General features: G+C 57.5%; 7 protein-coding genes across 7 annotated transcripts; 4 read left to right on the top strand and 3 right to left on the bottom strand.

Annotated features, from left to right (window-relative positions):
- Positions 1-40: 40 nt before the first annotated feature.
- On the bottom strand, positions 41-1186 carry PSEUBRA_000282 (Short-chain dehydrogenase/reductase SDR; the record flags this gene model as incomplete). The annotated part of the gene is made up of 1 exon (XM_016435864.1): positions 41-1186. The coding sequence occupies one exon, from the start codon at positions 1184-1186 to the stop codon at positions 41-43; it is 1146 nt and encodes a 381-aa protein (XP_016294875.1).
- A 504-nt stretch (positions 1187-1690) lies between these two features.
- Positions 1691-2575, top strand: PSEUBRA_000281 (uncharacterized protein; the record flags this gene model as incomplete). Its single annotated transcript, XM_016435880.1, has 1 exon — positions 1691-2575. The coding sequence occupies one exon, from the start codon at positions 1691-1693 to the stop codon at positions 2573-2575; it is 885 nt and encodes a 294-aa protein (XP_016294874.1).
- Positions 2576-3123: 548 nt separating this feature from the next.
- On the top strand, positions 3124-4170 carry PSEUBRA_000280 (Biotin/lipoyl attachment; the record flags this gene model as incomplete). Its single annotated transcript, XM_016435887.2, has 1 exon — positions 3124-4170. The coding sequence occupies one exon, from the start codon at positions 3124-3126 to the stop codon at positions 4168-4170; it is 1047 nt and encodes a 348-aa protein (XP_016294873.2).
- A 2121-nt stretch (positions 4171-6291) lies between these two features.
- PSEUBRA_000279 (Zinc finger, C2H2) lies at positions 6292-7587 on the top strand (the record flags this gene model as incomplete). The annotated part of the gene is made up of 1 exon (XM_016435895.2): positions 6292-7587. One exon carries the CDS (start codon positions 6292-6294, stop codon positions 7585-7587), a length of 1296 nt encoding a protein of 431 aa, XP_016294872.2.
- Positions 7588-7917: 330 nt separating this feature from the next.
- PSEUBRA_000278 (NADH dehydrogenase [ubiquinone] 1 alpha subcomplex assembly factor 3) lies at positions 7918-8716 on the top strand (the record flags this gene model as incomplete). Its single annotated transcript, XM_016435893.1, has 2 exons — positions 7918-8511; positions 8582-8716. 2 exons carry the CDS (start codon positions 7918-7920, stop codon positions 8714-8716), a joined length of 729 nt encoding a protein of 242 aa, XP_016294871.1.
- A 215-nt stretch (positions 8717-8931) lies between these two features.
- On the bottom strand, positions 8932-10245 carry PSEUBRA_000277 (Mitochondrial substrate/solute carrier; the record flags this gene model as incomplete). Its single annotated transcript, XM_059464354.1, has 1 exon — positions 8932-10245. One exon carries the CDS (start codon positions 10243-10245, stop codon positions 8932-8934), a length of 1314 nt encoding a protein of 437 aa, XP_059320964.1.
- Positions 10246-11071: 826 nt separating this feature from the next.
- PSEUBRA_000276 (uncharacterized protein) lies at positions 11072-12292 on the bottom strand (the record flags this gene model as incomplete). Its single annotated transcript, XM_016435868.2, has 2 exons — positions 11072-12140; positions 12237-12292. 2 exons carry the CDS (start codon positions 12290-12292, stop codon positions 11072-11074), a joined length of 1125 nt encoding a protein of 374 aa, XP_016294869.2.
- Positions 12293-13807: the final 1515 nt, after the last annotated feature.

Below are 13807 nucleotides of genomic sequence, written 5' to 3'. Positions count from 1 at the left end.
CGCAGCATACAGATCTTATATCCGTTCTCTTGTACAACAATCAATAGGCATACTTCTTACGAGCCTCCCTGGCAATGAAGCTCGGGTAGATCTTGTCGATCCAGGTCGCGAATGCGTAGAAGGGCGGCAACGTGATGATGCCCTCGTTGTACCGATCGACGGCAAAGATGGTCTTCTCGGCGACGCCTTCCGGGGTGAGCATCTTTTCGCCCTTGACCCAGGCGAGGTCCTGCGGCATGTCCCCCTTGCTGTGGTCCAGGTCGACCGCCGAGTGACGGAACGAGGTGGCGATGGTGCCAGGGCAGATAGAGAGGAAGCGCACCCTGGAACGACGCTTTCCTGAATCTGCCGGCTTGACTTCAGCGTGGGCCTGCAATTCGATGGCGACCGAGCGGAAGAGCGACAGCTGAGCTGACTTTGTCGCCGCGTACACCGAGCGAGTGGGCGTAGCGAACAAGGCAGCAGCCGACGACATAAGGACGACCGCAGGAAGCGACGAGGTGGTTTGGAGCATGGGCAGGAAAGCTGCTAGAACAACGGCCGTTCCTGCGACATTGACGTTCGATGCGCTTGCCACCGCCTGCTGGACAGCTTCGAGACCGGATTTGTCGGGGTACACCTTGGTCGAGTCCTTCGATCGGACTGGGTCGACGCCGGCAACACCGAGCAACGGCAGCAGAGCAGACACACCGAAGCAGATGTGTAGCGTGTCCAGGCCCTTGAACTTGGCCGAGACCTGCTTCCTGAGCCGATCCACGTCCTCGGCTTTGGAGCAGTCGGCTGCGATACAGTGAATGCGCGACTCGTGCTTGAGCTTGGCCTCGTCTCCCGGAGCTTCGTCCGACATGTCGTACTCCTCTCCCTGAGCAGCTTGCTCGATGCAGCGCTTCTTGACAGCCGCTAGCCCTTGCATGTTTCGCCCGACGAGGATGAGATCTCGACATCCACGGCGAGCATACTGGAGAGCAAGCGCTTCGCCTACCCCCTTTTCGGTGGACGCGCCAAGGATGAGCACGCGTTCGTGGTAAATCTTGATGCGTTGGATGCGTGGACGAGCGGAGAAGTGAAACATGATGGCCAACGGCACGGTGAGCGCGACGCAGGCGAGCGTGGCCAACAGCGAGAGCGTCTTGGTGTCGGGTATCTGCACCCCGACCTTGTCGGCAAGGCCTTGTACGAGATCCATCCTGATGTTGCGGTATCAACGAGCAGCAGTGGTGGTGGTTATTAGGTAGAGACGGAGTGGCTGTCGGCTGAGGCTGAGGCAATCTAATGCTGTCTCCTCGAGTCGGTGACGTTCTTCTTCTTAGCTTTGAGCAGACGGAGTTGAGGTCGCGGCTTTCACGTTGCGGCCATGCCACGCGAGCGAAAGCGGGGTGATTCGCTTGGCGGACATCGTGTAAGAGAGGTCGACGCTGGACAAGGTGGAGGTAGGCACCACAATTAGTAAGCCTGACTAATGCTGATGGCGTTGACCGCCGAAATTTTTTGGAAGAAGTCGAGCTCGCCCTGCAGCAAAGAAAGTTCAAAAGGTCTGACTTGGTGACGTGCTGCTCGGGTTGAGGCGCTTCCTCCTGCCCTACCTCAGCAACACCCATCTTCGTCTTGCTTTCACACCTTCGGGCTCACACCAACAGCAACACTCGAGGTCATCACTGCATCCGTCTCGGCTTCTTTTGCGCGAATTACAATGTCCAAAAGATCGCGCTCGGATTCCGAGTCGAGCTCCTCGTCGTCTAGCTCGGGCGGCTCTGTAGTCGAAGCCCAGACAGCTTCAGTATCCACAGCAAAGCTACCTCCATCTCGCAACCTGTCGAGCATTGGCTACAAACCACCGAGAGGCTTCGATCCGGTTTCATTCTCGTCGTCCTCACCTTTCCTCCAGAAGAAGCTGTCCGCATCGAATGCGCAACAGCTCTGGGCAGTCCGCATCCCAGCGGGCCTGTCACCATCGCAACTCGACGGTGTGGTCATCGATCTGCCTCGCGACACGTCCGATGTGAAATCTGCATCCAAGCCATTGGGGACAATCGAGGTGGCCACTGCCTCTTCGAGTCATGCCGCCACGTACAACTTCTACGCATCTGTACCGTCTGCACTCAAGGGCAAGGCGAAAAAGGCACAATCGAGCGCCGACTCGCAGCTGATTGCCATGGCTTCTGATGCTGTCGCTTCGGATGAGCAATCCGTCGCATCAGGTCAGGGAGCTGCGTCGGAGCTGGAGAGCCTCAAGCTGCTCGTGCCTGCGGGCAACGGCGATGAAGACGGAAAGCTGGTGCTGGCACCGGTCAAAGTGTCGAGGTGCCTCCATCTCTCGATTGCCTCGCCCGCCGAGACGAGCAAAGCGGAGAAGGTCAAGGAGACTAGCAATCGGTTCGAGGAGAAGAAGCTGCCACAACAGCCGTGGCATCTGTTGAAAGGGAACTTTAAGCCAGCAGGAACTCGTCTTACAACAGAGTCTACAGGAACGGAGCCAGCGAGCCAGGTTACGGAAGAACTCAAGGACAAGAAGGAGAAGAAGCGCAAGGTCAAGACGGAGGACGACAAGAAGTCTAAGAAGTCAAAGAAGGAGTGAAGACCTGCTGCAAGGTGTTCACATGTGCGATATCATCGCTTGTCATCGAACGCAATCATTTCTTACTCAACGTCAGACATGATTGAGTGGTTGAGGACTGCCGCCTGCTGAGCTCTGGCTAAAGCGTACGGCTGTCGCAGCTATAGCAAGAGACAGATTGCTCCAGCTGCTTCCGCCCGTCTGTGGAGAGGTCCGCTGCTCGCGACACCTGTGCCAGGGTCTATCCGTCACCGAATCGCAATCGTCAATCGGGCAGAATGAGGGCTCCCAACAAAACAGCAAGAGTCGCGCTGTCCAGACCCTTTTTTCTGTCTTTCTGAACGGTGAATTAGGCGGAACAGGAAAACGCGCTCGAGGCTGGAGTGCGTCAACATTTCTTGCCGAGCGCTGATAATCGATTTGCTCTGCAGGCTCGTCGGCCAAATTCTGAGCGAGGCTGCGTGCATTCCCAATTCTGGTTTCTTCTCGTCCTCATCCTCCCACCTCGACCATCTCCGTCCACCAATCAGCATCCGTAACGCTAGGCAAGCAGCTCGTCCACGCACAAGATGTCGACATCACGATCCCTCCTTATGCCCGTTTCGAGGCTCTTGGCCGCCGCCGGGTCCAGCTCGCGCACGCCAACCGTCGCTCGAGCACTGTCCACCTCGTCGGTGCACCATGCGATCTCCAAATTCGCCATGCCAGCCATGTCGCCCACCATGACGTCGGGCGGTATCGCTGCCTGGAAGGTCAAAGAGGGTCAAGCTTTCTCGGCGGGTGACGTCCTGCTCGAGATCGAGACCGACAAGGCTACCATGGATGTCGAGGCTCAGGACGATGGTGTTCTCGCAAAGATTTTCGTCCAGGATGGAAGCAAGGATGTGGACGTCGGCAAGACCATCGCCATGCTTGCTGAGGAGGGCGACGACATCTCCAACATCGAGGCTCCCAAAGACGATGCCCCTGCAGCTCCTTCTAGTACTCCTACCGACGACAAATCGAAGCAGGCCTCAGGCAAGTCGGCGCCAGACTCCTCCAGCCAGACCGCCGCGTCCACCGGCTCGGCAGCGCCATCGTCACAAGGTTCCTCCAGCTCCAACGCACACCACCACTTTAAAGGCCCTCTCTTCCCTTCGGTGCAGCGTCTCATCGCCGAGAATGGCATTGAGGACGCCGAGAGCAAGATCAAGGGAACGGGTGTGCGCGGCATGATCACTAAGGGCGATGTCCTTGCCTTCCTCGGAAAGGCCAAGTCGCCCACTGGATCGTTCAAGGAGCCCAAGGGAGGCATCGCGGTTCTCGGCCCTTCGCAGGCCAGTCCAAAGGGTGGCTCCGCTTCTTCTGCATCCAAGGCCCCAGCCGAGCCATTGACGGGCGATGCTCTCCGCTCCCTCATCATCGGCGGTCTCGCTTCCTCTTCTCGCTCGGCCCGTCAGCAGGCCGCGCCAGCACCTGCGCCACTCGTTCCCACTCAGTCTTTCTCCCAGCAAGCGGTGGACAATGCTCTCGAGGGCTACAGCTTCACGGCGACACCCGCGCCGAAGGCAGTACGAACGGGAGCTACTCGCAAGGAAGGCATTCGATCGGACGACCCGCTCTGGGATCTGATCTGAAGGGGAGGAGAATCGGCACTCTCACGCGGCTGACCACATAGGCATCTTCTGTACTTACACCACTTGCATACATACGCTCCACGCTGAAAGGCTTCAGCAGCCCTGGCAATACGCTACTGAGCCTGCCCCCGTCTGACCCTGCTCCTGCGAAACGGCTCGCACTTGAGAGAACATGAACAGAGGGCCGATCATGTTGATTCTAGGAAATAGGAGGGGGCAGGGTGCAGCGAAAAGTTGTGTCGTGTTAGAGTTTTTGTGTGCGCTTTCCTGGAGTTTGGATTGCAAATCAGCGCGAGAAAAGGGTGCGGTTATCAACGACATAACCAGCAGGGTACACATTTCGCCTATCTCTGCCCCTTGCTCTTGCCTTCCTCTTCCATCAAGCTTGGCACTTCGCCCCTCACACAGGCTGCTTCCGAGGACAGGTAGTCAAGGCAGAGCCGGTCAACCCCTGTCGTCGCCTACTCCCTTAGGCCTGCCCCCTTTTACTGGGCCTGCAACTCACGGTGACAGTCGTTCCAAGCAAGCAAGCAAGCAAGCAAGCAAGCCCTCGGCCCACTCACGCTCTCTTCCCCTGTGGCCACGCCTAGGCTACGTCGGCTCACCTTCACAAGGCACATCATCAAGAGTCAGCAACACCTTATTCAAGCACCTCGGAACCGATTCCTTCCCAAACTCCGACTGCAAGCGTCAAACCTGACTTGACTTCCCGCAACTTTTTTGCGCTGACTCGCTGAATACTTCGGAAGACACCTTCAGTCCACCAGCCTTCCATCGATCGCCTCGCCGTCAACTTCTTCCCTGTCCCTGCCGACCACACACTTCGACACATGCAAGCCGCCTGACAAGCGTCCTCGGTGATTGACTGTCTCTAACATGGCGGCGTCAACGGAAGGTGTGTTGTCGCCGTCGTCGGCCGCTCTTGGTCAAAGACCATCCAGAGATGCTGTAACGATGGGGCCGCCCCTAAGGAAGAGGCTGAACACGAGGTCCCCGCCACCGCTTCAACCTTCGAAACAGCTCAGCACTCTCAATCCAGCTTGCGGCGCCGTCATTTGCTGCGATCAGGACCACTCGGTCGTTCCTGCTCCCTGCGCCACCGATTGCCATGATTGCACATCTTCGGTCCCAGCCTCACCCTGCTCTGACGCCCATCACATCTCGAGTGCATGCACAGAACCCTCCTGTGGTGCTGCCACCTCTTCGAGTGCAGTGGTCTGCCCCACTGCTATCGCGTGCTGCGACGACACCGAATGCGCTGATGTGGCCCCTTCGCCGTGCTCACAGTCGCCATGCTCGGCTCCTGGCGATTGCTCAACTGGTACGCTACCAGCGCCGATCCTCGCAGCTTGCTGCACCGATGAGGCTTGCGAATCGGAAGCTTTGCCGAATCCGCACATGGACGCCACCAACGTCTGCGATGGAATACTCCTGCAATCGCATCCCAAAGCCCATGCGCACAATCACGAACCGTCGCGTAAACCACACAACGAATGCACCGAGTGTCGTGGCTCGCTGAACTCGACTGGCACAGCGGAAGGCGGACAGCTGTACAGCAGCTTTCAGGAACTTTTGGATTGCTGCTGCTGCTCCATGCCGCCGACAGTGGAGCAATGTTGCGTCGGCTCGACGCCATATCCGTGCAATGCACCTCACGCCTCGCCAGCTGAGACAATCGATCACCCTCATCACCAGCACAGTCACCCAGCGCCCCCGCCACCCCTTTCGGATACACCGTCGTCAAGCATCATCACCAATGCGACCCAGCTCACTTCACCGGGCGGCCGAAACCAGTTCGGCTCCCGGGCATCGACCGTCTCTACCACCGCGACTCCCCAACCTGTGTCTGTTTCGCCCGCGATGCAATGGTCATCGATGATGCTGCATCCATCGACTCCTCACTACAAGGACAACACTGTTGGCGCTTCCGTCTTTGACAGTCATCAGCACTCCCCTGCTGGCCCTGTCTCCTTCGAAGACATCTTGACCGAGCTTCAGTCTTGGAACGACTGCACGTTCCAACAGCCGCATTTGCACAGCAGTCAAGGTGGCTGCCTTCCGCCTGCAATGACGCTTTGCGATTCCAATGTTTGCCCAACCTCTGCGCCGCACTCGCACTGGATGTCCACCGACGCCCCACGGCAGCAACAGCAACAGCATCAGCATCAGCATCGAGCGGATACTCTCAAACGCAACAACAGCCAGCAAGACGCAAGGCCGCAACTGTGCCAGTGGGGCGGTTGTAACGAGCGCTTCTGGACTGTCGAAGAGCTGGTTGCGCACGTCAATCACTCGCACCTTGTTCGCAAAAACGCAGATGCAGATCCATCGCAAACGCCCGACACACAGAAGAGCTTCCATCAGGCGACGGCGCAAGTCAGTCGGGCGCTCGCGCATCAAGGAGCGCAGCTTTCGACAAAAGAGCAGGATAGTGCGGGTCTCCTCGAGTGTCTTTGGAAGGATTGTCATCAGGTCCCCGTACCCGAAAAGCTCGCGTTGGGCACGTTCACGCCGACCACAGAGGAGGACTTGTGGAAGACGACCAATGCAACGGCATCAGCAGGCCAGGACGGTAAGATCTCGCTCGCCATCCTGCAGCATCTGCTGCATGATCATTTGGGCCAGCAAGCTGCGGTACCTCTGTCGCTCAAAGGAGACCAGCCATTTGCAGCGCCGACGCCTTCTTCGCATTATTCCGCTGGCAGCGTTGCCCTCACCAACACGAACGACAATGCGGCATCATCCTGGTGGAGCAAGAAGCGCAAGAACAGCGAGACGGGCAGCTTCAGTGGCGCGGCGTCCTGTAGCGAGAACGACCAACTCTTCTGTCGATGGGAAGGCTGTTCCGCCTGCTTCGACTCGCACTCTGCGCTCACAGACCATATCGAGACTGCGCACGTCGGTTCCGGCAAAGCCGAGTACGAGTGTCGCTGGATCGGCTGCCCTCGCCATGCTTCTGGAGCCAAATTCTCGCAGAAGCAAAAAGTGCTGCGACACATCCAGACGCACACGGGCGATCGACCCTTCAAATGCAACGAGTGCGGCAAACGCTTCAGCGAGCAGAATACGCTAGCCCAGCACATCCGAACGCACACGCTCGAACGTCCCTACGTCTGCGACCACCCAGGTTGCGGGAAGTCGTTCAGCGTCGCGGGCTCGTTGACCATCCACAAGCGGACGCACACCGGAAGCAAGCCGTTCGTGTGCAGCTTCCCAGGATGCGGCAAGGCATTCGCCGAGAGCAGCAATCTGACCAAGCACGTGAGGACGCATACCGGCGACAAGCCGTTCCGCTGCGACGAGTGCGGCAAGTGCTTCAGTAGGCCGGATCAGGCGAGTCGGCACAGGAAGACGCACGAGAGGAAGAGGAAGGGTGCGGGAGAGGGCGTGCAGCAGGGGCATGCCGTGGCTGGCTAGTGAAGGTGATCGACTTCGACCCAATCTCAAATCACATCTGCCTCACCTGTGATGTATCCTTGTGTGAACGAAGGCGTGCTGCTCGGCCATCGCTGTGAGTGTGAAGTTGAGCATTCATCTGAGTATGACACAGACAGCGAGGGCAAGGTGAGCCGGCTCATGGATCTAACAAAGTCAACTTTTGGCCGCGTCCCGATACCGCTTACACCACCTTCGCGAGATTTTACTCCACATGTCGGAAGCTTTGATGGCTTGGAGCGCAACTTCTTGCTCCTTGCTCTCATCGACCTTGCTCGCCGCCACCTTGATCAGATCAGTAAAAGCTTCAAGATGGCCGCAAGAAGCACACAGTTGCTGCGCATCGCGCTCACACGAAGCGCCGCTCGTCCAGCTATATCCCCACGTCTCATCCCTACGAGAGCAGCAGCGGTCGCCTCCTCGTCGTTCCATACGACCCCCCACCGGCGCTTGCCGTCAGACGACCCCGGCGGCAAGCCCAACACAGGCCAGCACCGCACAGTCTACGACGACTTTTTCAACATCCTCGAGTCGGCTACGCCCGCAATCGCTGTCTCTGTCGCCTCGACCTCGCCGACCTCCCTAACACTCGCCGACGGCCTCGTGCTCTCCGAACCCATCGTGATCCTCAATAACCAGGTATTCCTATGGGACCACCCGAAGCTCAACCAGGACTACGCAGTTCCCAGCGGCATTGGCTGGGAGGATTGGCTCGGCGCAATGGTTCAACCCGGCAAAAAGCTCGAGGTGACACCGAGGGTCAAGGAGATCTTCAAGGTGTTTGAGCTGGTCGATGAGCGACCGGAGATCATACTCTTCGGCACAGGGAAGCGGGTCTTGCCACCACCGGGACCGATCAGACAGTACATCAATGAGTTGGGCATTCAACTGGACGTGCAGAGTACCGTAAGTCGGCAGATCCCATCCCAAACATGCTGAGAGGTTTCTCATTCGCTGACCATTCCTTTTTGCACAGCACGACGCAGCATCAACGTTCAACATGCTCTCGGAAGAAGGAAGGAAGGTGGCCGCCATCCTCATCCCCGCCGAGCCAACACCGAAGAAGCGATACACCCCGCAGGAGCTGCAGCGTCTGTTGACGGGTCAATGATGTCGTGCCACGAAATGCAATGCATATACTGTACTGTGCCACTGCTGCGAACGGTTTTGCGAGTTTGTGTTGAGCCCCTGCTGTTCCTGTGTTGAAACGTCTCAGTCATAGACGAGTCCGACGCTGCTTCGGTCGCAAGAAGACGGGTGGGAGGGTATGAATTGCCAAAGATGCTTTCCGCTGTTCTATTGCGTTTCTACACGATCGCACGGCCATCACTCTTCCTGCTTGGCATCTGGCGCATACGACACCGACTGACCCGTCCTCTCCGTAATTTTGCCCGAGATGGTCTCGATCAACGTCCAGGTGAGACCGTGAGAGATGAAGCTGCGCAGCGCCGAAACGCCCAGTCCGCGATACAACCGCAAGAATCTCGCTAGGAACGTGTCCGTCTTCAGTATCCGTTGCTTTCCGCCTTCCTCCTGGACGATCGGGCGCTCCCGGATCATGTGCATGAACGTCTGCCAGCCCGTAAACTGCTTGGGGTTGCCGGCGAGGGCGTCGCGCTGCACCTTGGTCTTGATCAGGTCCACCGGGTAGAGGATCATCCATGAGAGGATACCTGCTGACGAACCGGATAGGAACGAAACGACGGGTCCCGGGATGCCGTACAGGCTCGGACCGGATATCGAATCCGACGTCGAGTGGCGCGTAACGAGCTTGCGGATCGAGTCGTAGAAGCCAAAGTAGAGCGCAGTACCAAAGGTGTCTCTCGCCATATGCAACGGAAAGCCCATGTAGAAGCCCTTGATGCCGCCAAAGTTCTTGTAGATGTTTGCGGCGGCTTGGAAGCCCGATTGAGGCACAAACGTCCGCCCGCCTCCGTTGGCCGAGGTGTTCTTCTTCACCAAACCCTTCTGCACGGCGATGAGGTACTCCAACTGGCGTTGCACTTTGACCAGCTCAAACGGCGCCGAGCCGCACGAGATGATGATGCCGCTCGTCGCGCCGCCCGCCGCGCCCGACAGCGCCGTGTGTATCAACCGCGACGAGTCGTCAAAGATGCCGTTGCGATGCAGCGCCGCCTTGGTGTTGTAGTAGATGGAAAAGGACGAGGTGCGTACGAACGAGATGGTGATCAAAGGGATGGTGACGCCGCGAAAGAAGCCGCGGAAGCCTTCTTCGCGTACGACGGACTTGGCGCACGCCCATATCGACGGGTAGTCGCGCACTTGGAGGCGCGATTTCACCGAGTCGAACGGGAACGAGGCGGCGGTCGAGACGAGCGAGGCGGTGCCCGCGGTGACGACGGTGCGGTTCTGGAGGAGGAATTCATCGGTCTCTTCCTTGGTCCATTGCAGGGAGCGCGCGTAGTCGGTGGCCTGTTTGTAGAGCGATGGTGATGGGGTTTCTGAGGGGGAGTGGATGGGGTAGGAGCGTGATCGCGATGCTGAAGACGAGGTGTGTCGAGTTGGACGATATTGTGATGGGCCCGCGCGTGACTGATCGTCATCTACCGTTGCCGCAGCCGTCGTCGTCGATCGTCGTTGATCAGAGCAACCATAGTGGCTGCAGGTTTGTCTATCCATGGGATGCAGAGCTATCTCGTCAACATGTATGCCTCTGGAATGCCTGTCGTCCCGTTCCTTGTGAATGTGCCCCGTTGAGGTGATGAGATGAGTCGAGGACAGCACAGGTAATCGATGTTTGCTGCCCCAAGCCGCTAGATGGAGTCTCTTGCGATCGCGAAGACGTTGTGGAAGTATAGCAGATCGTGTAGACCAGATCCAGGTGGAGTTATCGCATCTTCTCGTCAAAAAGTTGAATTGGCACGGGCGTGAAAATGACGAGAGGAAGACTGCTGATCAGCTGCTGCATGATTTCGCTCATGGATTGGGTCAGCTCTTCTTGTGTCGTGTTGGTCCAAATAGATCCGTGTTGGCCGTCACGTTGACGCTTCGGATCGCATCGCTGTCTATCGTTCCGATGTTCTCACCGCCCTGCTCGCTCTGTCATACCATGGCACCGCCCTGCCACCACACCAAGGAGCATCATGTCTAGCTCCCACGTCCAGATCAGACAGAGCGTGCTGGAGACACACCGATGAAGAGTTTGCCGTCACAGTCATCCGATGATACCGCTCAATTCAGTCCGGTAAGGACGTGGCTTCTCACTGGCTGACATCGATTCGAGACACGCGCAAGACGAATCAAGTGACGGAAGAGCTTCGAGTTGCGATGAGAACGAATGACAAATGCGATTGGTGACAGCGACTGAGAACAATGACAAGCCGGCGGCCAGAAGGAGACTCCGGTCCCCTTGGCACTGCATCGGCTACGATTGTCGTTCTCTCCAACGAGAAACGACTAGAGACCGTGTAAAGACAACAAAGTCTTGCTTTTTGATTGCGGCAACTCAGAGCGAGTCCTTGTCGCTACGGCTGCTCTTCTCCAGAACGGGGAGCGAGCTCTCTTGCGAGCTTGGGTAGCCACGCATGCCGTCGCGCTCATGTCGCTCCTCAAAGGTCTCTTCGATAGTCTTGATGTGGATGCCGGTTTCAAAGTTGTCCTGACTGTTGTAGTCGCCGAGACCATTCTCGACATCGTCGTGCATCGAGACCTGAGTGCGGATGACGTTGGGCTGGTTGTTTCCACCGGGACGGAAAGCACCGGAGCGCTTGGTTCGGGTGGTCGAAATGCCACGGCGAGCATTGTCGCTGTTTGAGCCCTCCATGGTGTACTGCTGAGCACCCTGACCGATGGTGACACGTGCGTTGAGCGTGGAAAGCAGCGAGTTGACGTAGAGCTTGGCGAGCGGCAGGTTGAAGACCAAGTGGAGCGTTGTGGTGGAAGTCAGGAAGAGGACGAGATCGACAATGGCGAACACGGTGGTGAGCGCACCGGTCTGGAGCGTCATTCGAATCAACTTGGTAATGACGTCGTCGGTGCCGGCAAAACCGGTTCGCGACTTGTTGAGTGTCCAGACGAGCGAGCCCGTGATGAGGACGTCGGTGAGCGCAGCAAAGCCGAGCCACAAGATGACGACCACCTGGAACTTTTGGAATTCCTGGAAGAAGAGGACGATCTCGACACCGACAGTGGTGCCGATAGCGCTGAGGAGCGAGACGGCGGCACCGGTGGCAATGAGAGCGGGCATGATCTTGGAGTGCATCAGCTTGTACACACGCCAAGCGAAGAAGAGCTGGGTGGAGAAGGCGATGATACCGGTCATGACGGGATCGGCAGCAAAGGCGCGATTACTCTTGGTGGCGTAGACGAGGTTGCCAAAATTGGAGACGAGGTACTGGTACATGAAGACCTGGTCAAAGACGGCGTTGATCGAGTCGGCGATGACGAGGAAGAGCACAAAGTACCTCATGAGAGGCTTGTCGTTCTTGAAGTTGACATAGTAGATGTAGGCTTGAACGATGGAGAAACCGTAGAGCCAGACGTTGAGCATGACACCGATGTACATGCAGCCCAAGCTGTGAACGCATGTATGAAGCGCGGAGGCAACGATGAGAAGGTCAGTCGATATTGCGCTCGTCACTGGTCAGGCGATCTGAGCTGGGGCTACTTACGAGAGGTCCATGGAAGGGAATGACGACCCAGGGCCCAGAGCTGTACTGCCGGCCATCTTGAAGAAAAGATGCTCTCTGTGCAAAGCAAGTCTAGCGTCTGAGGTTGATAGTGAAGAGTGGGATGCTGACGGCGTGCGAAGCCGTGACGGGATCTACGAGTCCGGAACGAGAGTGGACGGCGAAAGACAGAGCGAGACGCAGATGATGGCGAGCAGAAGGATGGTGACGGGTCGAAGAAGCAAGGTCGGGGGTCGGGAAAGATGATCAAAGTTTGACGTGGAAGGTCGAGAGGTATATGTACCTAGCTGTTGCAATCTAGGGTGAGAAATAGACCCTAAATCGGCTGCGAGCCAAGTCGTGGCATAGAATCGCGGCTGTAAGAGGTCGCGCGACGGGCTGTCCACGCAAAAGTTACACGAGCGCTTGCTACTGTGGCCGAGAATGGGGCAAGGGGGAGCGAGGAGGGTCAGGAGAAGAGAGGAGGAGGAGGAGAACAGAGCAGAGCACAGCGGCAAATGGCAAAAAGCAGAGGCGCATGAGCCGCAAAAGCGCGTCTGGGCCTGCAGCTAACGTGGGAAAGGCGATCTCCGGGCGAACCAGCAGTGTTTGTTCATGAGCGGAATGAGAAAGAGGGGCAGGCGGGGGGCGTCAAAAGGCCAGATTGGCGGAACAGCACCCCACCACCTGGCACAAAAAGCGAGCCAAATGAATAAATTTTCTTTTTTCTTTTCTTGCAGGCAGACAGACCCGTTGCATTGCATTGGCGAGGCTCGACGTCTGAATGGCTGTCAGCGCTGCAGCCTGAATTCTCATGGCACCACAGCGGCTGGATGGTGCTGCGCGATACGAGCCACAGCCTGTGAGTGGAAGAGCTGCCCGTCGAACACTTGACACGGATCCACACCAAGCCAAGCAAACAAGCGAGCAGCAAGAGAGGAATGAGGATGATGGATCGTGATTGCTTGGGCGCTCGGCTGGTTGGAGAGGAACGCAGTCGAGACTCGAAGCAGAGAGAGAGGAGAGGCTTGCATCGGCGACCGCCCAGTTCAAGGCAACGCGAACTCTAATTCCTTTCTGGTGTGTGAGAGAGGCGCATGAGTGGAAATGCAAAGTTGAGACACACGGTCCCGGCCCCAGTCCGACTCTGGCCGGCTAGCTCGCCTGCGCTTGTCGCTCTCCTACCGCTGAGCAGTCAAACGGCCCTTTCCAAGAGATCGCCTTGGATCGCATCATGTCCAAACCTTGCCTCGAGAAACAGAGTGACAGCTGCAAGGGCATCGCCCAGTCTCAGTCAAAGGCCACGCTGGCATCCGTCGTTGACGCCGAATGTTTTGTGAACAACAGTCGCACAACGCCTCATTTGACTTTCAACTGCTCCGATCAGACGATCTCTTGGATCCAGGAGCAACAGCCATTGAAAGATCCAGGAGGAGCCATGGTCGAGTGAACAAGAATGAGGAATGAAGGCCAGACACAAAAGTCCCATGGGCTCGGGGAGGATGGGAAAAAAGCGGCCATGTCAGCTGCAGCCCGCTCATTGTCCCTAAAATGAAACGGCGCATGGGTCTGCG

Source organism: Kalmanozyma brasiliensis (assembly GCF_000497045.1).
Source record: "Kalmanozyma brasiliensis GHG001 unplaced genomic scaffold PSEUBRA_SCAF1, whole genome shotgun sequence".
In the NCBI taxonomy this organism is placed as follows: Eukaryota; Fungi; Basidiomycota; class Ustilaginomycetes; order Ustilaginales; genus Kalmanozyma; species Kalmanozyma brasiliensis.
This window is presented reverse-complemented; position numbering and strand designations above follow the sequence as displayed.